Below are 22,928 nucleotides of genomic sequence, written 5' to 3'. Positions count from 1 at the left end.
CTCCTCTCCCCCAATTCTATTTCCAGGTCTGTGTAGGGAAAGGCATTGAACCAAACACTGGAATCCACTTTAGACTACTGCAACACAGCCCCACTGTCCCCCTGGCGCCTCACCTTGAGGTGCAGGTCAGCGGCGATGACCCTCCGCTCCAGGTCCTCCACCCAGCGGAGGGCGCTGACGTCTGTCTCCAGGGCCCGCTCCTGGACCTGCCACGTCTGCTGCAGAGCCTCCAGCAGGGCCTCGCCCACCTCCACCTTCACCTGGAATATAGTGTCTGGTGAGAGGACAGGGTGGACGAGAGGAGAAGAGGCAAGGGGATAGAGAGGGAGAGAAGGAGAGATGGTAAAGAGAGAAAGGGAACGGAAAGACGTGTTGTAATCCAGTTTCCATTCATTACAAAACCATCCTTATTTAAACCAAGTCCCATTGATGTCAAAAGCAGCCTCAATATAAAACACAAGCAATCTAAAACACAGTACACCTTTTATTATCCACATCTTCCCCTATAGCTGACTGAGTGACCAGTGTTCATTGCCTCACCGTTGATGGGCCGTGTGCAGACCTCAGCCAGGTACTCCATGTGTTTGGCCAGGTGTTTGTGGAGCACCTTCTCCCGTATGCCTCGCGGGTGCAGGGCCTGCAGGGTAGCCGTCAGCTCCTCAGGCTCCTTGATCCACCACCAGCCACGCACCATCGCTAACGCAACAGCAGCAGCACACACATTAGACACCCGCATCGCGCCTAGCATATCATGTTAGCTAACCATGCTAGTCATATCGGCTAACCACACACAAACATGTCAACCACTACTGATTACATCTTGATGAACATGCTAGTATTTTCGGCTAACCATGCATAATCATGTAGGCCAAATCAACAGCTCAAATTGCAGCATGTTTACATTGCTGACAAGTCTCATCAGAAACCGCAGTGAGGAAATTTGATACACGTAACCACAGTGGTTTTGGAATGGGCTTGAACTGAATGGATTGAATTGAAGGCTTACATGCTGGAATGGGCTTGACCACGAGCTGAGTGAAGTACTGCTGCTCTATCTCCTGGAAGAGCGTGGAAGGAGGGCGGCCACGACGCTTAGCTGCAGCCCCTCTAGCTCCAACCCTACGGGCGGGACTGCTGCCCCTCCTCCGCCTGCGCCCCGGTTTGGCTGGGGTGGGGGTCTGGGTAGGGGCCACCTGGGGTGGGGAGTCCGAGGTGGCTGGGACAGACTGGAGAGGGAAAGGGAGAAAGTGTGCTTGTTTACTAAGAGATCATATGAAAATGCATGTAGAGTGTTCTCTCCCATGAGGGTCCTGGAGAGTGTGCAGGGGGCTGAGGTTGGGACTCACCTGCAGCAGAGGAGCGGCGAGGGCGGGCAGGGTGCTGGGGGTCAGAGGGAGGCGTTTGGGGGGGGTGCTGGGGGGGGTCTGGGATTCTGTTAGAGAGGTTTTGTCACAGGGCTGTTTGGGCAGCAAGTTGAACCACTGCCCCTGTTTCTCCGCCATCTCCTTCACACTGTCCTCTGGTTGGCTGCCTGTTGCTGGCTCCGTCCCGTTAGTTATGGCGCCCTGCGATTGGCTGAGCCAGTTGTGGAAGGCGTGCTGCGTGAGGTCTTGTGAGCCGTTGGTGGTGGCCTTTGGGGCAATGCTTGGCCCAGTCTCCTCCCCGCCGGACTTGCTGCTACGGCGACGGCGGCGACACTTGGCAGTGCGAAGGTGTAGCTCCACCTCTGGTTTGATCTTGCGGGGGCGACCCCGGGCCCTGGGTCTGCTCATGAGAGAGGCGGTGCCAGGGAGAGGGTCCTCCTCAGGGGGGAAGGAAGTCTGAGACTTGGGAGGGAGAGAGGAGGGGAGTGGGGCAGGAGGGGTAGTAGGAGTGAGCGTCTCCTCCACTTTAGGTTCCCTCTTCAGAAGAGTGATAGGCACCTCCTTCACCAGGATATCTTCTGACGCTACCAGACAGAGGAGAGATATGTTTAGAGTCAATAAAAATATGCTAAAGAACTTTTTTTGTTGGCTAGCAGAGGGTTGAGGGCAGGTTCTCTGTGACTCACCTAGGATCTCCTCAGGCCCCTCCACCAGCACCCCTCCCAGGTGGGGCAGGACCCAGTATCTCCGGCGGAACCGGTCCTGGCCCAGAGAGACTGCACGCAGGGAGTGGGACGACTGGAGCAGCTTCTTACGGAAAAACACCTGCCGCTGCGGAGGAGAGGAAATACTTAGGGCGACATTTTGCAAATATAAAACAACCCAGAGATGCGCACACAATGTAATTAGAATAGACACGACAGAAAAAACGAATGCGGAAGATGAACTGCAGAGTATGTTAGCCTTACTTTCGTTAGCTTATCGATCTGCCTCTCCAACTCCGGAACGCTGTCATTGGTGGGGCTGTCAGTCTGTGGAAAGGGCATTTGGTGAGTACAATATATAGTACATCCTCACCGCCACATTGAATTTGACACACACACACACACGTACGTCGCCGAGTTTGGGCTCCTCCTTGGGCGCGCGGCGGCCCCTCTCCATGGAGCTGCTCCCTTGTAGAACGACGTTCTCCTCCTCTGCCACCCTGGCACTGCGCCTCCTCTCCTCTAGACACAGCTCCTCCTCAGACCGCCCTGTACGCCGTGCTAGAGCTGCCTTCAGTCTGCGGGAGCACATACACGTCAGATCACACACATCAGATATCAAAACACACACAACATCAGTGGTATCACACACTCTCCTTCCACCAACTAAGACAAAGCTAAATTAAAGGAGCCGTGACTGGTCTTACTTGCGCAATTTCCCCTCGATGATCCACTTGTTCTTCCTGTAAGTAGCCATGTTTTCCAGTGTGTTGTCAATCTCACTGCAATGCAAAAACATACACAGGTATCACTTAAATGTGGGAAATTCTTTCCAGAAGGGGTTTCTTTTGACACATTTCCATTGTGAAAGATATTTGCATCATACTTAGGATACTTCATTAAACAAACATGAGCAGTAATAGTAGTGAGGGCATATGAAGGTTGATAGTAGCTCCTTAGTTGATCTGTATTGTCACCCTGACCTAATGACGATGTTGCTACCGTTGAGCTCCTCCACCAGGAAGCCCAGGATGGCAGCCTTTGTGTCAGGGCCGAGGGCATGGAAGGTCTTGGTCCGCAGCACGTTGCACACCCCCATGTCAAAGCCGTGGTACTCCAGGAAGATTCGCAGGCCCTCGGACACTGTGCTGCGAGTCAGCTCCAGATCCACCAGCTTCTCCCCTAGGATCTTCACCGACTGGAGGGAGAAGGGAACTGGTTAATCTGTTGAACTAGGGTTTAACATGCAACGTACAACTACATTTCTAAAATGGTCAACTATTGCTAACAGTAAAATGTCAACATGAAGACAGAACAAATTATTATTTTATTTTTTTAAAACAGGAACACCCATCTCCAATACTAGCTCCATAGAGTTCACAACACACACCTGGTAGTACGGTGGCAGGCCTGGGTCGTGTAGTGCAGCCTCCACCAGCTTGATGAGCAGATCCTGGACCTCGCCTTGGCTGTCTCCCAGGCCCAGGAGGCTCTCCTGCAGTGTGCTGAGGCTAGGCACGTCCCTGGGGATGTGGAGGCCCAGCACCTTGCCATAGCTGTGCAGGAACTCCACCACAGTCAGGCAGTGGGAGAAGGCCACGCCAGAGAGAACCACGCCAGGGATCCGAGACAGCTCCGGAAGGGGCTGGTGGTCTGTGAGACACATGTCCTCAGTGGGCTTCTTCAGCTGCTCCAGGATCATCTGCTGTCTCTTCCTCTCCTCCAGCCGTCTCTGGGACTGGGCTCTCCTTTCCACCTGCTTCTTAGCTGCCAGGGCCGCCTGTGCCGCAGCCTCCGCCTCTGCCTGGGCCTTAGCCAGGGCCTTGGCCTTACTCCTGGCCCCCAGCACTCTCTTCCCCTGGGCTACCCTCTCCTGGTCCGTCTCCACGACCGGTAAAGGCACCGCAGCTTTCTTCTTCCTAGGTCCACGCTTTTTGGGCTCTGGGGCGGGCGGCTGTGGGGGTGCAGGCTGTGGGGGCTCTTGGTCGGCTGGTTCAGCCTTCACCTCCTCCTGGTCCTTGGTCTCCTTGGCTTTATCAAGCTGAGCACAGGAAACACAGAAGGCGAGGGATTTATTAGATAAAGAGGGAGACCGATTTGTGTTTTGGTCATAAAGAAAGTAAATCCTTACCTTCGCTTGCTTTTTCTCCTGTCGGATCTTCTTATTCTTGTTATTCTCCTTTCTTTTCATCCTTGCCTAGAAGAGAGTAACCATTTGACTTAGTGTGTTGGAGGCAACCTGAAAACACCACAAAGATGCAATTTTAGTCTTCAGATTTTGATACTTGGTACACCATACCTTTCTCTTCATTTTCTTCTTGATTTTGACAAGTTTCTCCTTGTCCTCCTCAGTCAGAGCTTCTAAAAATAGAGATCAAACAGCTACATTCAAGACGTCAAAACCCCAACCTAATACAAGCTTTTTGATGCAGACATATTCTACAATATTATGTTTCTGATCCAGTCTTGCCATTGAATCAGTCTGTATAGTGGCCTACATTCCAACCAGTGAACAGACTCATTTCGCCAGGCTATGTCCACTCACCCTTGGCCTCCAGCCTCTCCAGCATTCTGGCGTCAACCTTGCTAAGCAGGTCCACCATCTTTGGTTTGGGCGGCCTGCCGGGCTTTCGGACTAGCCCACTCTTGGTGCGCCGAGCTCGAGGGCGGGGCTTCTCTTTGTCAGGGTTCGGAGGTCGGCCGCGTCGGCCCGTGATGGCCATGATCATGGAGGGCACCTCCTCATTGGCCAGGAGGCACCATTTCACTCCCTGGAGGAGATCATATGAAAAGATGAATGGGAAATGTGTCTTCCTTATGATATTACACTATAGCCCTATTCGCATGGGACTTGTACTACTAGAGAACATTGGTTAAGTATACTATTCCACAGGATTAGTTTTTTCCTAATTGTATTTATATTTTTTATTAAGCCTGGAGTTTTTTTCCTTCTAATCGTGAAGATATTTCATCATGTCCAAGCGATAATAGGCTACACTGATATCTCGAGACTGGATCACAAGTTTCTAAACCATCTTCGGTATAGTGTCGCCATAATATTTGAATTGCGGAAGTGTGATCATAATCATTAGGATATTTCAGCGATCCGAGGTAGAAGACGTCCTAAATGCCCCCCTGCCTTCAGATGTCAGCTAAACAGCGCACTTGCACTTGATACGCGTTTTTAGGCTATGGATGAGAAATTGAACTGTCATCTCCAAAAGGTCAGTTGTATGCTGCTTTGCGATTTATTAACCTCACAGGTTGCATTAAATAGCCACAATATCTTTTAAATGGTGCATTTGGCGATGTTCAATTCAATCGCAAAAAGCTGATAAACAAAAGCATTCACTGTGAATGTGTAGGCCCTTCATATATAGGCTACGCGAAGCACTTTCTTGCTCAAACCGCGAGCAACGCCTGTCAAACTTAAGACATTTCTCTCAGAACACAGGGATGTCAATTCGCAGGGATTTTGGAGTTAACCAAAAAAACTGTAGGTTATTCTGGCTGGAATTGTTACTCTCCTGCCATGTAAAAATGACTGACATGGCAGATTCGGTCAGGACTTAAAATACAGATTTGTTTTGTGCTCGTGCACATAATTACATTACCCAACCTTCCCCGGTAAAACGAATCCCGTCCGAATAGGGCTTATGACAGTCTGCATTGAGTTATTACTACAGCTATTTATGATGACAGATCTGTCAGCACAGGCAACAGATCCACACACACCTCAGCGGAGTCCATCTCTTCGTAGAAATCTCCTACGGGCATGCGGGGGCTGAAGCTGAAGTGTTCCCTGGTCACAGCGGTGTCCTTGTGCTTGTTCAGGTACTGAGGGAGAACAAGACCATGGGTCAGTGACAGAGCCGGGGAACATGGGAGAAAGCCAGATCATAGGTCACCAAGTCACATGTGATCCACGCACAGTATGAGCAACTGACGGTTCAATTAAATAAGATCAAATGCAACTGCTGTTTGTATACTAAAAACATGTTCTCTTATAGTTTCTGTGTGACGTGGTAAATGCCCTGCGGGAAAGATATCCCACTGTATCAAGAGATATTTGTAGCTGCTGACCTTCTGTGACAAAAATGTTTTACTCTAACTCGGGGCCATTTACCTTGATGACTTCTGGAAACTGCTTCATCCTCCTCCCGCAGGGGCTATAGTACCAGGTCTCCCCCTTCAGCCGGTCCTCAGTCTTCCTGACTCGGACTTCCCTCCTCCAGCTAAAGCACAGATCAATAAAAAGTCACGTTAAGGGCCACATTCAACACACAGTAGAAGTATCATAATATCCCTGCAGTCGGCCTAGAATAGAAGGATGAAACCGAGGAGTATTGTATTTATGGGTGAACACTAACCTGCACTTTCCACACATTTGAAATATTTTGCACAGAGACACACTAATTAGGGGAGCTTTTCACAAGTGTGTGTATCATTACCCATGGAGCAGAGGGAAGTGGACCTGCTCCTCTGTTGCTATCCTCCTCCTGGGGGTGTCACCTGTACAAGGAACAAAGAGAGAATTAGATTTGTACAGAATTACTCTCATCCATCAACATCGGTTTAGAGCATGGTTCCCCCAAGTTTTCAGAGCCAAAAAAATGTATTAATATTTTTTTTTTAAATATATATATATATATACACACACACCAAATGAGCAAGCAACACCTGTCACACCAAGTTAGTTTAATTTTGGAAAAAGTATTCCCATGCATAATAGGGAGATACTGTATATGTGGTCACATACAAATCAAATCAAAATGTTTTGTCACATGCTTCATAAACAGGTGTAGGCTAAGAATGAAATGCTTACTTTACAGGTCCTTCACAACAATGCAGAGAGAAAAACCTAAGCAAGGTATGAAATTATGTTTTTCGAATATCTGTTTGGGCTTCTTTGCGTTCAATTTGCAGTCTACAAATTATTTGTAATTATGTTCCAGCCACCTGACCATCTGAAAAAAAAGTGTCCCGCAGATGAATCTAGTTGATGATCCCTGGTTTAGAGTTTATAATCATTGGGTCATAACTACACTGAACAAAAATATAAATGCAACATGCAACAATTTAAAATATTTTACTGAGCTACAATTCATATAAGGAAATTGGTCAATTGAAATGAATTCATTAGGCCCTAATCTATGGATTTCACATGACTGGGAATACAGATATGCATCGGTTGGTTACAGATACCTTTAAAATAAGGTAACGGCGTGGATCAGAAAACCAGTATCTGGCATGTGACCACCATTTGCCTAATGTAGCGCATAGAGTTGATCAGGCTGTTGATTGTAGCCTGTGGAAGGTTGTCCCACTCCTCTTCAATGGCTGTGCGAAGTTACTGGATCTTGGCGGGAACTGGAACATGCTGTCGTACACGTCGGTCCAGAGCATCCCAAACATGCTCAATGGGTGACATGTCTGGTAAGTATGTAGGCCATGGAAAAACTGGGCCATTTTCAGTTTCCAGGAATTGTGTACAGATTCTTGCGACATGAGGCTGCGCATTATCATGCTGAAACATGAGGTGATGGCGGCGGATGAATGGCCCGACAATGGGCCTCAGGATCTCGTCAAGGTATCTCTGTGCATTCAAATTGCCATCGATGAAATCCTATTGCGTTCGTTGTCCATGGCTTATGCCTGCCCATACTGTAACCGCATCACCACCATGGGGCACTCTATTCACAACGTTGACATCAGCAAATAGCTCACCCACTCATACGCCGTTTGCCTAGTACAGTTGAACCAGTGATTCATCTGTGAAGAGCACACTTCTCCAGTGTGCCAGCGGCCATCAAAGGTGAGCATTTGCCCACTGAAGTCGGTTACGACGCCGAACTGCAGTCAGGTCAAGACCCTGGTGAGGACGACAAGCATGCAGATGAGCTTACCTGAGACGGTCTCAGACAGTTTGTGCAGAAGTTCTTTGGTTGTGCAAACCCACAGTTTCATCAGCTGTCTGGGTGGCTGGTCTCAGAAGATCCCGCAGGTGAAGAAGCCGGATGTAGAGGTCAAGGGAAGGCATGGTTAGACGTGGTCTGCAGTTGTTAGGCAAGTTGGACGTACTGTCAAATTCTCTAAAACGATGTTGGAGGCGGCTTATGGTAGAGAAATGAACATTACATTCTCTGGCAACAGCTCTGGGACATTATTGCAGTCAGCAAGCCAATTGCACGCTCCCTCAACCTGAGACATCTGTGGCATTGTGTTGTGAGAAAACTGCACATTTTAGAGTAGCATTATTGTCCCCAGCACAAGGTGCACCTGTGTAATGAGCATGCTGTTTAATCAGCTTCTTGATATGCCACACCTGTCAGGTGGATGGATTATCTTGGCAAATGAGAAATGCTTACTGACAGGGTTGTAAAATTTATGCACATTTTAGAGAAATAAACTTTTTGTGCGTATGAAACATTTATGGGATATTTTATTTCAGCTCATGAAACATGGGACCAACACTTTACATGTTGCGTTTATATTTTTGTTCAGTATACATCTAGAGAAACAAAAAAAATATATATATATACAATCATTTCCATAATTTCCAGAATCAAAATAGTTAGCGTGTTCATTACCAGCAGTGGAACTGTCATCTCCGTCATTGTCGTTATTGCCATCATTGGGTTTAGTGTCAACATCAATTTTCGCTATTTTGTGTGGCATCGGTTCCAGATTCTTGACCCTAACCTTCTTGGGTTTGATGGCTGGCGGGGTCTCGCCACTGGTCAGACATGGTTCATTGATGGTAGTGATAGGTCCACTTTGACCAGAAAGTAAGCCTTTAGCAGAACGTTCAGCCTCTACTGTGACTGCTACTGATTCTGTCTTCTTTCTCTTTCTTGGTGGTCCCTTCTCCTTTTTCTCTACTACCTCTCCTTTCTCAAGCTTCTTCTTCTTCCTCTCCACCTTTATCTTATCCACCTTTGGAGTTTTAACAGCGGACCTCCTCTGTGCTTGCCCGGGGACCTGGGGAACTGGAGAGAAAGACAACAGAAAGTCAGAAATCCTTGCTTGGCCATTGTACACAACTTTGTTTGCTCAAAATTAATTGGAGTTGCACAGAAATATCATAAAGGAAAAAAGGGACAAAGAAGTTGGTTTATCATAAGGTGAATGCACCAATTTGTAAGTCGCTCTGGATAAGAGCGTCTGCTAAATGACTTAAATGTAATGTAAATGTTTACCGGGAGTGGAGGCTGTTGGAGTGCGTGGCTTCCTGGGTTTCCTTGGTGTCTTTTGGCTGTTGGTGGGTACGGCTGGGGCGGCTAAGGGCAGGAGTGGGGCTGCAACCAGGTTCCCCACCAGGGCACTGAGCGCCGCTGTGTGCTTGCCTTTGTCCATAACAGGGGGAGCCATGATACTAACGGCACTGGCCTTAGTGGTGCCAGCAGAGTCGGGTATATCCTGGCCCTCCGACTCACATTCACCTTCAAACCCTGTCAATAGGTCATAAGATTAAGGGTTAATGGTTAACAACCTCAAATTAACTGACAGTCACTGTTTGTTGACAAAATAAGTGCTCCCATAGCTGGCTGTGATAAATAGAGTTGATAATTAATCAACTGTAATTTCCAAGACCCAACCAACAACTCTTCAACCCACACACTATCTTACATAAAGGTGCTACACAGGATTTAAAAAATATTTACGCTGTAATTTTAGAAAATGACCATAACATACTGCATCTGCAGTAATAGTGTAATGATAGTGTTTCACAGTGTTACTTAACCACCAGCGTTGTGATTGGCTGTGATTTTGCTTCCTGATTTCTGCCGCTGGAGAGGCATCTGTTGTCAAAATGGGAAAGCTGTTCTGACTTTGTGGCTGTATCTAGTGGAAATCGCTCTGTCATTCCCTGGTTGCAAGAATTCTACACTCAATTTCAGTTTAAGTGCGAAAACAAGCACTTGGTTTAGGGAATCAATGTACCATCTAAATCACTGTGAAATTATTTTGTCAATAACAAAGCATATGATTTTTTTCAGCTGTTTGAAGCTGGTGGACCAAAACCGAAAGTAAAAGGCTCAAGCACGAGTTGAACCTTTTACTTTCGGTTTTGGCCCACCAACTTCAAACAGCTGTAAAAACCATATGCTTTGTTATTGACTAAATAATTTCACAGCGATTTAGATGCGACCGATATTAGCATTTTTCACACATGTTCAAAACATCTAGAAGTGACTGTTGGGATTCACAATACATTTGAGATCATTTGGAAAATTAAAAAGGAAGGAAACCAATGTGTCATTTTGTAATTTGGGTGAAATAACCCTTTAAGCTAACTAAATACAAACATAGGTTGTCATATCAACTATGGCAAGGATCTTACCTTTGTAGGCTGGGGGTGGTTTGGCAGGGCCATTTGAGCTTGACCGGGAGACGTCATTCTGGGAGGATTCAACACAGGAGTCCTCCATCTGAGAGGTGTTGTTCAGAGAGGAATCCAGCATGGACACCCCGGTGCTCAGGCAGCTGTCAATGGTCTCCTCTGCCTGGGAAGAGTCCTCTGTTTGGGTATCATCCAGTGTCAAGTCCCTGGAGTCCTCCACAGAGGAGAAGCTGCTATCTATTGTAGTGTCAGCAACATGTGATATTTCATCCTCACGAGAGGGGTGATCCATGAGAGAGCTGTCACCCAAACAAGAGGTATCATCAAATCGAGATTTGCCGCCATCTATGCGAGAGCTGTCATCCAATTGAGAGGCGACATCCAATCGAGAGCAGTCTTCATCCATGCGAGAGGTATCATCAAACCGAGAGGTTTCACCATCTACACGGAAGCTGTCATCCAATCGAGACGTGTCATCCATTCGAGAGTTAGCGCAAAGTCTAGAAGTGTCACCAAACTGAGATGTGTCGTTGAGTGACGAGTCGTTACAGGCATCATCCTCTTCAGTAAAGCTGGTTTTCTCCACCCTGGTGCTGTCGAGGCACGTGGACACCTGCGACGACTCGTACGCAGACTCCTCATCCGCTGACTCGTCCATCTCACAGGTGTCATCCAGACCTCTTCTCTCCAGGGGAGAGTATGAGTGTCTCAGGGGGGCGGTGTCCATTCTCTCCGCACGCATTTTGTCGCCAAAGGAGTTCTCTTGGTCCTTGGGAGGCGGAGGAGTCCCAGGAATATCTGTGAGGGGTTTGTGTGAGTGTTTTTCAGATTGACGAGTAAGAGACTTGGTGGCATCCATCTTTGATGGTGTTCTAACTGGGTCGACTTTAGGCTGTGCAGAACTCCCCTCTGGTTTTCCATGTGGTTCTACAGAGGGTTCCTTCTTGTTGCCCATGGCCTTCTTGTTCCCCATGTCTCGCTCCTCTGGCTCAGCCGAAAACATGCGTTTAGGGGGTTGTGGAGGAGCAGGAAGGGATAGGGAAGGCGCAGAGACAGCAGGAGGGGTTGAGGGGACCATATGAAGAGCAGTCATCACTGCAGGAGGCACAGACACCAAGGCAGGAGGCTCAGACATTGAAGAAACTCCGGAGGCTTGAGCTTTAGGGCCTTGGACTGTTAAAGGAGGCATAGATACCTCCTTTGGAGAAGAGGACACTGCAGACGCAGACTCTGTGGAGGGAGCAGAAACTGCTGGGGGAGGAGTAGACACAGATCGAGGAGGTGAGGACACTGATATAGAAGGTGCACTGACTGCCCAAGGAGGACTGAGCACTGCTGAGGAAGTTTGCCTGACTGCCACCAAGGTAGTAGACACCGCTGGGGGGGACACGAAAACCGTTGGGGGAGGTGCAACTGCAGATATTGACGGAGTCCAACATTTTTCTCGAGGAGCTCCAGATAAAGCTGTGGGAGAAGAAGTCAAAGGCGGTGGTCTGGATCCTTGAACCATCTGCTGAAGTGCAGAGATGGGCGCAGACATGGAGCGCAAGGGAGCACACACCATGGTAGGAGTAGAGACCATCGCAGGAGGTGCAGATGTCATGGGAGCAGTCTGATGTGCCACAGACACTGGGGGAGGAGCACTGACTGGATGGGGAGCAGACACAGCTGGAGGTATAGAGGATTTGTCCAGGAGAAGAGGTGGTGCAGGTGGCTTGGGAAGAGGTACAGACACTGACAAGGGTGGAGATGCCCCTGATGGAGGTGTGGACAAAGACACTGGAGAAGGTCTTATGCTCATCAGAGGAGGCGAAGACAGCCCGAGAGGAGGTCCAAGCACAGGGAGAGAAGGAGAAGAGGACATGGGAGCCTCTGAGTTTCGGGGAGGCGCAGAACTAACAGAGAAGGATGAAACGACAGGAGGTCCTAATGTACCCATTGGAGGCGTAGACATTGCAGGAGGTGCAGAGAGCCTAGAATGGGTGGAAGGCGCAGACACAGCCGGAGGATGGGACGACATCGAGTGTGGAGGCGCAGGTAGCGCAGACTCCCTCGCTGAGGTTGCCATTTCATGGTGCTGGGCCATTGGCTGCTCGGAGCGCTGGCAGTAGTCACTGGTGGGCCCCATCGGGGGTCCAGGGGGCTTGGGAGGGTAGCTGTCGCTTTTAGGCAGCAGCTGGGTGACAGATGCCCTCTCCATCCCATTATAGCCTTTATCCACATCCTTAAACACTTCACTCATCCGCCCTAAGGAACAGGAACACAAACAACAGTCAGACCATTAGAAACGACAGAAACACAACACAGCAGCCACAAGGTAACTCTAAGAGGGAATCTGGAGAGCAGATGGCGCTTTTAAAAAACACCTTGGGGACAATCTGCTGCATGCCAGCGTGCCACCTCAGTAAGACAGCAAAGGCAGCAATATAAATAGTGTCTGTATCATTGCAAGGGGCGAGGAGTTTTTCATTATGCATTGTGGTGCACATTAGATTTGAGGTATGCCACACCCTACGGGTGGCGGTGGAGAATAAGGATATGTGTAGGTGAGATACACAATTTTGGATGACAGTATTGACACATTCTCTCTTCTCCGCTCCTTACTGCATGTGCTGCCATAGAAATAAAATGAATAGAACGGGTGTCACCCAATCAAGTTAACGATGGCATAATGGGTGGACTGGTGGCCATTGTGAGTGTACCCATAGGAGCAAAGCAGACAGGAAGTAAAATATGTACTAAAATATGAGCTGTGATTTGTTGAATCAACTGACATTACAAAAAATACATTCCATTGATAATTTGAATGAACATTCTACATTACCATGGAAATATTGCATCGCAATACCAAGCAGCCATTGCGAGTGTACCCATGAGTTTACCAGTCAAATTGCCAGGGTTAGAGGATCCAAGCCTGTTCTATTAATTATATTTCTATGTGTGCTGCTGCTGCTGCAGCATTGCGGTCATGCGGTCAGCTGTTCATTCAGAAAAAAAAGAATAAAATTATATGCTGCTGTTCTAGAATGTAAATTGTTGCATTTTCCCGCAATTCTCTGCGCCCCTCCCTGCATCAAGACCACATAGTCAGCTTCATATGAGGCTTCATAAGACGATCTATATTACATTTATTATTTGAAAGAGGCTTTGGTATTAGCCTGCGTGTGAGACAGGGCGGGAAACCTGAGGTGCAAAGTCCGGTGTCTTTGATACAATAGCGGCGTACAAACAAAGTGAGAGCGGGGTATGGGCATATTACATATGGCGACCATGGCTAAGGGAAACGCTGGCATCCTAAATACTTTTTCTTCACCTGTCCTGTGACCTGCCAGTGGACAATGTGGCCGTTGACGACAGCTATGTCTGTCAGGTGGAAAATGTACTTACTGTACAATTTGAGGGACTTTCTGGCACACTCAACAAAACTGCTCTGTATGCCCACTTTGTCAACTGCTCCCATTTTCTTATTGTACTCCAAGACACAGTCCGGCTTCATTTTCCTCTCCGGTGACATAGTCCAGTTTTCCAGTGACTGACATTTTATAGGTGTGCACAGTGGCCAGAACATGTGCACTGTGTTTTTGTTGTTGTGCTATTGACTGCCTTCACTCCACCTCCCCCTTGCTCATTTACTTTTAGAATATTGGTATCCCCTTCCTGTTGGATCTCACGATGCCACAGGCCCCTGTGTTCTCCCTCAAAAATGGTACTAGAAAAGGGTAAGACTACTGTCCACAAATACAGCGTGCCCCTTTTCCAAGTCTGGCTGCAACATGGTGACCACTACTGATCCAGATATGGCAAGACCCTCAACATCTATTATATCTGTGGTGGAGCCGGTGTAGATGATCAGGTCCTGTACGTATCTTGTCAGACAGTCACATAAAACAATGAACTTCACTCCAAATCTGTGGCGCTTTGATGGGATGTTTTGGCGGAACGCAAGCCTCCCTTACCAAGCCATGAGAGACTCCTCAATGCACAAATCCTGTGAGGCACAAACACTCTTCAAAAATGCCCTGGACAAGCTGCCCAGGACATTACCAATTTTATGATGGGGGTCAGCGAGGTTGGCAGTGGCGTTGTTCACTAAGTGGAGCGCTCTCAGCAAGACAAGGAAGCAAGTCCTGGGAAAGGGGGGGGGGGGGGGGGGGGGCTGGTCAGTGGTCCCTCATACAGCCCTTCTTCACTAGACCCATCAGCAACACTTTGAAGAGGAAGGTATATAGTGCATTCGGAAAGTATACAGACCCCTTGAATTTATTCAAATTTTGTTATGTTAGACTTATTCTAAAATTGTTTATTTTATTTTATTCCCCTCATCAATATACATGCTTGGACCAGGGTTGCACATTCTCAGTTATATTCAGAGGTGGAAACTTTCATTAGGAATTAAAGCGAAAATATGGAAATAAAAGGGGAATATGGGAAATAAAAGAAATATATGCAATTTAATATTAATACCATTTAAATGTACAGTTGAAGACAGAAGTTTACATACACCTTAGCCAAATACTCAGTAAAACTCCGATTTTCACAATTCCTGACATTTAATCCTAGTAAAAAGTCCCTGTTTTAGGCCAACTGGGATCACCACATTATGTTAAGAATTTGAAATGTCAGAATAATAGAAGAATGATTTATTTCAGCTTTAATTTCTTTCATCACATTCCCAGTGGTCAGAAGATTACATACACTCAATTAGCATTTGGTAGCATTGCCTTAACATTGTTTAACTTGGGTCAAACGTTTCGGGTAGCCTTCCACATCCTTCCCACAAGTTAGGTGAATTTTGGCCCTTTCCTCCTGACAGAGCTGGTGTAACGGAGTCAGGTTTGTAGGGCCTCCTTGCTCGCACATGCTTTTTCAGTTCTGCCCACAAATGTTCTATAGGATTGAGGTCAGGGCTTTGTGATGGTCACTCCAATACCTTGACTTTGTTGTCCTTAAGCCATTTTGCCACAACTTTGGAAGTATGCTTGGGGTCATTGTCCATTTGGAAGACCCATTTGCGACCAAGCTTTAACTTCCTGACTGATGTCTTTGAGATGTTGCATCAATATATCCACATAATTTTTCTTCCTCATGATGCCATCTATTTTGTGAAGTGCACCAGTCCCTCCTGCAGCAAAGCACCCCCACAACATTATGATGCAACCCCCATGCTTCACGGTTGGGATGGTGTTCTTCGGCATGCAAGCCTCCCCATTTTTCCTCCAAACATAACGATGGTCATTATGGCCAAACAGTTCTATTTTTGTTTCATCAGACCAGAGGACATTTCTAGAAAAAGTACAATCTTTGTCCCCATGTGCAGTTGCAAACCGTAGTCTGGCTTTTTTATGGCGGTTTTGGAGCAGTGGCTTCTTCCTTGCTGAGCGGCCTTTCAGGTTATGTCGATATAGGACTCGTTTTACTGTGGATATAGATACTTTTGTACCCGTTTCCTCCAGCATCTGCGTGGTCCCATGGTGTTAATACTTGCATACTATTGTTTGTACAGATGAATGTGGTACCTTCAGGAGTTTGGAAATTGCTCCCAAGGATGAACCAGACTCGTGGAGGTCTACAATTCTTTTTCTGAAGTCTTGGCTGATTTCTTTTGATTTTCCCATGATGTCAAGCAAAGAGGCACTGAGTTTGAAGGTAGGCCTTGAAATACATCCACAAGTATACCTCCAATTGACTCAAATTATGTCCATTAGCCTATCAGAAGAATCTAAAGCCATGACATAATTTTCCAAGCTGTTTAAAGGCACAGTCAACTTAGTGTATGTAAACTTCTGACCCACTGGAATTGTGATACAGTGAATTTTAAGTGAAATAATCTGTCTATAAACAATTGTTGGAAAGATTACTTATGTTATACACAAAGTAGATGTCCTAACCAACTTACCAAAACTAGAGTTTTTTAAATTGAAATTTATGGTGGTTGAAAACGAGTTTTAATGACTCCAACCTAAGTGTATGTAACCTTCCGACTTCAACTGTAGATGTTTCTTGCATTGGATATATTTACCATATCATCCGGAGACAGAAACATAAACCTTTTACCTTATCATAAGTAGACATAATTGCAAATGATTAAATTCTTCCGTATAGAAAAAAAATTATGTTTAGTTACGAATTGAACTTTAATTAAATTAATTGACCAAAAAGATTTTCAACATACATCTGTAAAATGACAGTCTGGTAACTAAAGCTTTGGTTGTGTTCCTCTCAGGCTTCCATGTCTTCTCCCTAGACCTCCTCTATGTCGGCGACAGGTAGCCTAGTGGTTAGAGCGTTGGACCAGTCACTGAAAGGTTGCTAGATCAAATCCCTGAGCTGACAAGGTAAAATATGTTGTTCTGCCCCTGAACAAGGCAGTTAACCCACTGTTCCTAGGCTGTCATTGTAAATAAGAATGTATTCATAACTGACTTGCCTAGTTAAATAAAGGTTAAAAATGTCCACCTCTTGAACATCAGACTCTGAGGCCTCATCTTCACTGTCACTTTCCAACCTTGTTGAGGATGGCTTGTTGTCCGTCCAACCTTGCTCGGATGGCCACCAATTCTTCAATCCTTGTATTGTTCAGCCTGTTGCGTGCTTTGGTGTGTGTGTTCCCAAACAAGGGCCATTTGCGCTCTGAGGCAGCTGATGTTGGTGGGATTTGGAGGATGGAGGCAACAGGGGAAAAAGCCTCAGATCCACAAAGTCCCTTCCACCGGGCGCCTGATGAGATATGTTGGCACGACTGCCATCTTGCATCTCCATCCCAAAGCCCTTGCCTGGAAGTGTACTTCGCCAGACTACCAAGAACCTTGCCCTCATCCAGGCCAAGGTGGCGAGACACGGTAGTGATGACACCATAGGCCTTGTTGATCTCTGCACCAGACAGGATGCTCTTGCCAGCATACTTGGGGTCCAACATGTACGCTGCGGCGTGTATGGACTTCAGTCTTCACGCTTTATGATGCATTTCAGAACTCCAGCTTTCTCTGCTTGTAACAGGGAAGTGGGCAGGACAGTACGGATTTCTTCTTACATCTGCAAGCAGAGTCTGAACATCAGACAGGTTGGCATTGTCTCCCTCAATCCGTGCTGCTGCTATAGGTTTCAGGAATTTCAGGCTGCTTTCCACTCTCTCCCAAAACACATAATCCAGGAGGATCCTCTTGATGGGGCTGTCCATATCGGCAGACTGTGATATGGCCATTTCTTGGAGACTCCTTCCCCTCCAGGAGACTTGTCAAACATGACGACAATTCCACCCCAATGGGTGTTGCTGGGCAGCTTCAATCTGGTGCTCTTATTCTTCTCACTTTGCTTGGTGAGGTAGATTGCTGCTATAACAAGTTGACCCTTCACATACCTAACCATTTCCTTGGCTCTCTTATAGAGTGTATCCATTGTTTTCAGTGCCATGATGTCCTTGAGGAGCATTCAATGCAGAGCAGCACAGCCAATGGGTGTGATGTGAGGGTAGGACTCCTCCACTTTAGACCAAGCAGCCTTCATGTTCGCAGCATTGTCTGTCACCAGTGCAAATACCTTCTGTGGTCCAAGGTCATTGATGACTGCCTTCAGCTCATCTGCAATGTAGAGACCGGTGTGTCTGTTGTCCCTTGTGTCTGTGCTCTTGTAGAATACTGGTTGAGGGGTGGAGATGATGTAGTTAATTATTCCTTGCCCACAAACATTCGACCACCCATCAGAGATGATTGCAATAGTCTGCTATCTCTATGATTTGCTTGACCTTCACTTGAACTCTGCATCTAGCAAATGAGTAGATAAAGCATGTCTGGTTGGAGGGGTGTATGCTGGACGAAGAACATTCAGAAATCTCTTCCAATGCACATTGCCTGTGAGCATCAGAGGTGAACCAGTTGCATACACAGCTCGAGCAAGACATTCATCAGCATTTCTGACTACGTTCCTCCATTGAGTCAAAAAAAAATCTGATTCCAGGAGGACCATGAGCTGTTGCTATCGATAAGGTGTCTGATTCATCATTTTCCCCTCGAATAGAAGTAGAGTGACTTTTGTCAGAGGTTGTTTGTTGTGAGCGCTGAGGGAACTTTATGGACTTGGCCTGATGATTCTGCATCTTTGTTGCATTCTTCACATATGATTTGGCACCGTATTTGCAAATGTACACAGCTTTTCCGTCTACATTAGCTGCAGTGAAATCAGATAGTGCACATCAGATAGTGCCCGTGGCATTTTCCTGGAAAGAAAGAAAATGAGTAAAAACCCCCAAATACAATTCCATATACAGATAAATAGTTAAACAGTTAGAATAAACAACTCCTTTGTAAGATTTTTTTATTTAAATGAAACATGTATGGAAACAGGTGTATTAACACTCCTCAGCAGGCTCAAGCAAGCTAAAACCCGCATGGTAGCAAATATTAACTAGCAGAAATTGTTAAGTTAGAAATGATTTAAACACACTATTTACTAGTTAACAAAAAATCATGTATGTCATAAAATATATTCACCCCACCCAGTATTGTAATCAAAACTTACCAGAAAGCATGTTGTCCTTGGCTCAGACAGTGTAGTAGTGTTGGCTCAGACAGTGTAGTAGTGTGGGCTCAGTAGCATCTCATTAGTGTGCAAGATCTTGAGAATCAGCTGCACATGTGATGGAAGAATGCACTGTGCATGCAGAGGGTTGCTATTCCATTGAATTGGGGATAGTTGAACCTTTTCTCAATATAGGGGGTGCTGTTTCAACTTTGGAAAATATCGTCTCCAAATTAAACTGCCTCATACTCAATTCTTGCTCGTACAATATGCATATTATTATTACTATTGGATAGAAAACAATCTCTAGTTTCTAAAACCGTTTGAATTATGTCTGTGGGTGAACCAGAACTCTTTCTGCAGCGAAATCCATGACAGGAACTGCGAAGGTCTGAAAACGAGGCTCTGTTCTCAGATCAGTTTAAAGCTCTGTATGTATCCTATGGGTTGACATGAACTGCACCCGCCTTCCCCTGGATGTCAGTAACCAATGAGAAGTGGAATGGAGTTTCTACGTAGTTCTCAGAGCTTATAAAAGGCCAAGAAATGAGGGGAGCTCTCTTTTTGACGTTCGTCATTGCGCAAAGCAGGACCTCAGGATGGCATTTTGAAACGCTCAGTTATCGACCTTAGATATATCCGTCTGTAATTTAATTCGATATAGGTGTTAGAAACATCATAACGAAGTTATTTTAAACCGAGTTATATCAGTTTATGCGAGTATATTGCTATTTTCGGAATTTCCTTAGTATTGCGTTTTGAGGATTTGGGCATGTTGTGGCCACATAGCTATTGTTAGCGGCTAATTCCGAAGTTGAAGACGACGTTTTACAACCAAGCAACGATTCTTTTGGACAAAGGACCACTTGCCCAAGATTCTGATGGAAGCTCGTCCAAAAGTAAGAGCTATTTATGATGTTATTCCGTATTTATGTGGAAAAATGTAAACGGATGTGTCCGCCATTATTGCGGCACTAGTCTGGCTGTAACGCACACTGTATGTCTAGTAACGTTAATTTTAAAAATCTAACTCAGCGGTTGCATTAATAACTAATGCATCTTTCATTTGATGTCCAACCTGTATTTTTTAGTCAAGTTTACGATTATTTATTGATTAGATTAGGTGCCTTTCCAAGATGGCGCCGGCCAGAATGCATGACCTGTTGCCACTGATCACATTGTATAACCACGATTTGTGCTGCTAAATATGCACATTTTCGAACAAAACCTGTATGCATTGTGTAATATGATGTTACAGGACTGTCATCTGAAGAATTCTGAGAAGGTTAGTGAAAAATTAATTTATTTTGGTGGTGAATACGTTATCGCTATGTTTGGCTGGAATCAATGCTGTTGTCTGGTTTGCTATTGTGGTAAGTTAATATAACGATATATTGTGTTTTCGCTGTAAAACACTTAGAAAATCTGAAATATTGTCTGGATTCACAAGATCTGTGTCTTTCAATTGCTGTACGCTGTGTATTTTTAAGAAATGTTTTATGATGAGTAATTAGGTAATACACGTTGCTCTCTGTAGTTATTCTAGTCGCTTTGGGGAGATTTGTGATGGTGGCTGCAATGGTAAACTATGATTTATACCTGAAATATGCACATTTTTCTAACAAAACAAATGCTATACAATAAATATGTTATCAGACTGTCATCTGATGAAGTTTTTTCTTGGTTAGTGGCTATTTATATCTTTATTTGGTCGAATTGGTGATAGCTACTGATGGAGTGAAAAAATGGTGGAGTAAGAAATTGTGTCTTTTGCTAACGTGGTTAGCTAATAGATTTACATATTGTGTCTTCCCTGTAAAACATTTTAAAAATCAGAAATGGTGACTGGATTCACAAGAAGTGTATCTTTCATCTGGTGTCTTGGACTTGTGATTTAATGATATTTAGATGCTAGTATTTACTTGTGACGCTATGCTAGGCTATGCTAGTCAGCTTTTTTACTGGTGGGGGTGCTCCCGGATCCGGGTTTGGGAGGAACTAGAAGTTAACCAACATATGCCACAAGACCTAGAATTGCCTTGTGTATCCCACAAAAAAGGTTCACCGTTATAAGCTAACTTTTCTTGATGAATTTAAGCAAAATTCCCAACATTCACAGGCTTAACTTCCCATGGAAAATTTCAGGAAAAGTACCGGAAAGTTTCCGACCCTCTGCAACCCTAGCTAAGACAACAACCTCTCCCTCAATGTGAGCAAGACAAAAGAGCTGATCGTGGTCTATAGGAAAAGGTGGGCTGAACAGGCCCCGTGCTTCCCATCTAGGTTTCTTCCTAGGTTCCTGCCTTTCTAGGGAGTTTTTCCTAGCCACCGTGCTTCTACATCTGCATTGCTTGCTGTTTGGAGTTTTAGGCTGGGTTTCTGTATAGCACTTTGTGACATCCGCTGATGTCAAAAGCGCTTCATAAATACATTTGATTGATTGATTAACATCTACGGGGCTGAAGTGGGGCAGGTTGAGAGCTTCAAGTTCCTTGGTGTCCAAATCACCAATGAACTATCATGGTCCAAACACACCAAGACAGTTGTGAAGAAGGCACGACAACACCTTTTCCCCCTCAGGAGACTGAAAATATTTGGCATGGGTCCCCAGATCCTCAAAAAGTTCTACAACTGCACCATAGAGAGCATCCTGACTGGTTGGTCACCGCCTGGTATGGCACCTGCTCGGCATCTGACCGTAAGGCTCTACAGAGAGTAGTGCGTATGGCCCAGTACATGGGGGACCAAGCTTCCTGACATCCAGGACCTATATACTAGGCGGTGTCACAGGAAGGCCCAAAAAATTGTCGAAGACTCCAGTCACTCAAGCCAGACTATTCGTTCTATTACAGCAGGGCAAGCGGTACCGCAGCACCAAGTCTAGGACCAAAAGGCTCCTTAACAGCTTCTACCCCCAAGCCATAAGACTGCTGAGCAATTAATCAAAATGGCCACACGGACTATTTACATTGAACCTCCCCCCTTTGTTTTTACACTGCTGCTACTCGCTGTTTATTATCTATATATAGTCACTTTACAAATTACCGACTAACCTGCACCCCCGCACATTGCCTCGGTACCAGTACCCCCTGTATATAGCCTCGGTATTGTTATGTAATTTTCCTTTCAGACCCTTGACTCAGTACTTTGTTGAAGAACCTTTGGCAGCGATTACAGCCTCGAGTCTTCATTGGTATGACGCTACATGCATGGCACACCTGTATTTGGGGAGTTTCTCCCATTCTTCTCTGCAGATCCTCTCAAGTTCTGTCAAGTTGGATTGGGAGCGTCGCTACACAGCTATTTTCAGCTCTCTCCAGAGTCCGGGCTCTGGCTAGGCCACTCAAGGACATTCAGAGACTTGTCCCGAAGCCACTCCTGCGTTGTCTTCGCTGTATGCTTAGGGTCATTGTCCTGTTGGAAGGTGAACCTTCGCCCCAAATCAAATCAAACTTTATTTGCCACATGCGCCGAATACAACAAGTGTAGACTTTATCGTGAAATGCTTACTTCCACGCCCTTAACCAAAAGTGCAGTTCAAGAAGAAGAAAATATTTACCAAGTAGGCTAAAATAAAGTAATAATAAAAAGTAACACAAGAATAATAACAAGGCTATACTTTTTATTTTATTTAACCTTTATTAAACTAGGCAAGTCAGTTAAGAACAAATTCTTATTTACAATGACGGCCTAGTAACAGCATACAGGAACTCAAGTCCCTTGGTTCACCTGACCTAGAATTCCTCACAATCAAATGCCGACCGCATTATCTCCCAAGAGAATTCTCGTTGGTTATTGTCATAGCCGTGTATATCCCCCCTCAAGCCGATACCACGACAGCCCTCAAGGAACTTCACTGGACTTTATGCAAAATGGAAACCATGTATCCCGAGGCTGCATTTATTGTAGCTGGGGATTTTAACAAAACACATTTGAGAACAAGGCTACCTAAATTCTATCAGCATATTGATTGTAGCACTTGCGCTGGCAAAACACTGGATC

At 45.8% G+C, this 22,928-nt stretch overlaps 1 protein-coding gene across 2 annotated transcripts in view; it reads right to left on the bottom strand.

Annotated features, from left to right (window-relative positions):
- The window catches only part of LOC120059484 (bromodomain adjacent to zinc finger domain protein 2A-like), a 45,568-nt gene that overhangs the window by 11,126 nt on the left and 11,514 nt on the right, over positions 1 to 22,928 (bottom strand). For both annotated transcript variants that reach the window (XR_005478153.1, XM_039008577.1), the window contains exons 4-22: positions 10,413 to 12,659; positions 9,268 to 9,519; positions 8,659 to 9,057; positions 6,520 to 6,580; positions 6,195 to 6,303; positions 5,804 to 5,905; positions 4,614 to 4,839; positions 4,368 to 4,429; positions 4,200 to 4,265; positions 3,459 to 4,109; positions 3,052 to 3,266; positions 2,776 to 2,850; positions 2,478 to 2,646; positions 2,333 to 2,395; positions 2,051 to 2,195; positions 1,347 to 1,948; positions 1,007 to 1,226; positions 541 to 696; positions 114 to 274 (exon numbers count right to left, since the gene is read on the bottom strand). Coding sequence is in view for 1 of the 2 variants with exons in the window: in XM_039008577.1 (XP_038864505.1) it covers positions 114 to 274; positions 541 to 696; positions 1,007 to 1,226; positions 1,347 to 1,948; positions 2,051 to 2,195; positions 2,333 to 2,395; positions 2,478 to 2,646; positions 2,776 to 2,850; positions 3,052 to 3,266; positions 3,459 to 4,109; positions 4,200 to 4,265; positions 4,368 to 4,429; positions 4,614 to 4,839; positions 5,804 to 5,905; positions 6,195 to 6,303; positions 6,520 to 6,580; positions 8,659 to 9,057; positions 9,268 to 9,519; positions 10,413 to 12,659 (5,981 nt within the window). In the remaining variant the exon portion in view is untranslated. The remainder of the gene's footprint in view (positions 1 to 113; positions 275 to 540; positions 697 to 1,006; positions 1,227 to 1,346; positions 1,949 to 2,050; positions 2,196 to 2,332; positions 2,396 to 2,477; positions 2,647 to 2,775; positions 2,851 to 3,051; positions 3,267 to 3,458; positions 4,110 to 4,199; positions 4,266 to 4,367; positions 4,430 to 4,613; positions 4,840 to 5,803; positions 5,906 to 6,194; positions 6,304 to 6,519; positions 6,581 to 8,658; positions 9,058 to 9,267; positions 9,520 to 10,412; positions 12,660 to 22,928) is intronic.

Source organism: Salvelinus namaycush, chromosome 14 (assembly GCF_016432855.1).
Source record: "Salvelinus namaycush isolate Seneca chromosome 14, SaNama_1.0, whole genome shotgun sequence".
NCBI lineage: Eukaryota > Metazoa > Chordata > Actinopteri > Salmoniformes > Salmonidae > Salvelinus > Salvelinus namaycush.
This window is presented reverse-complemented; position numbering and strand designations above follow the sequence as displayed.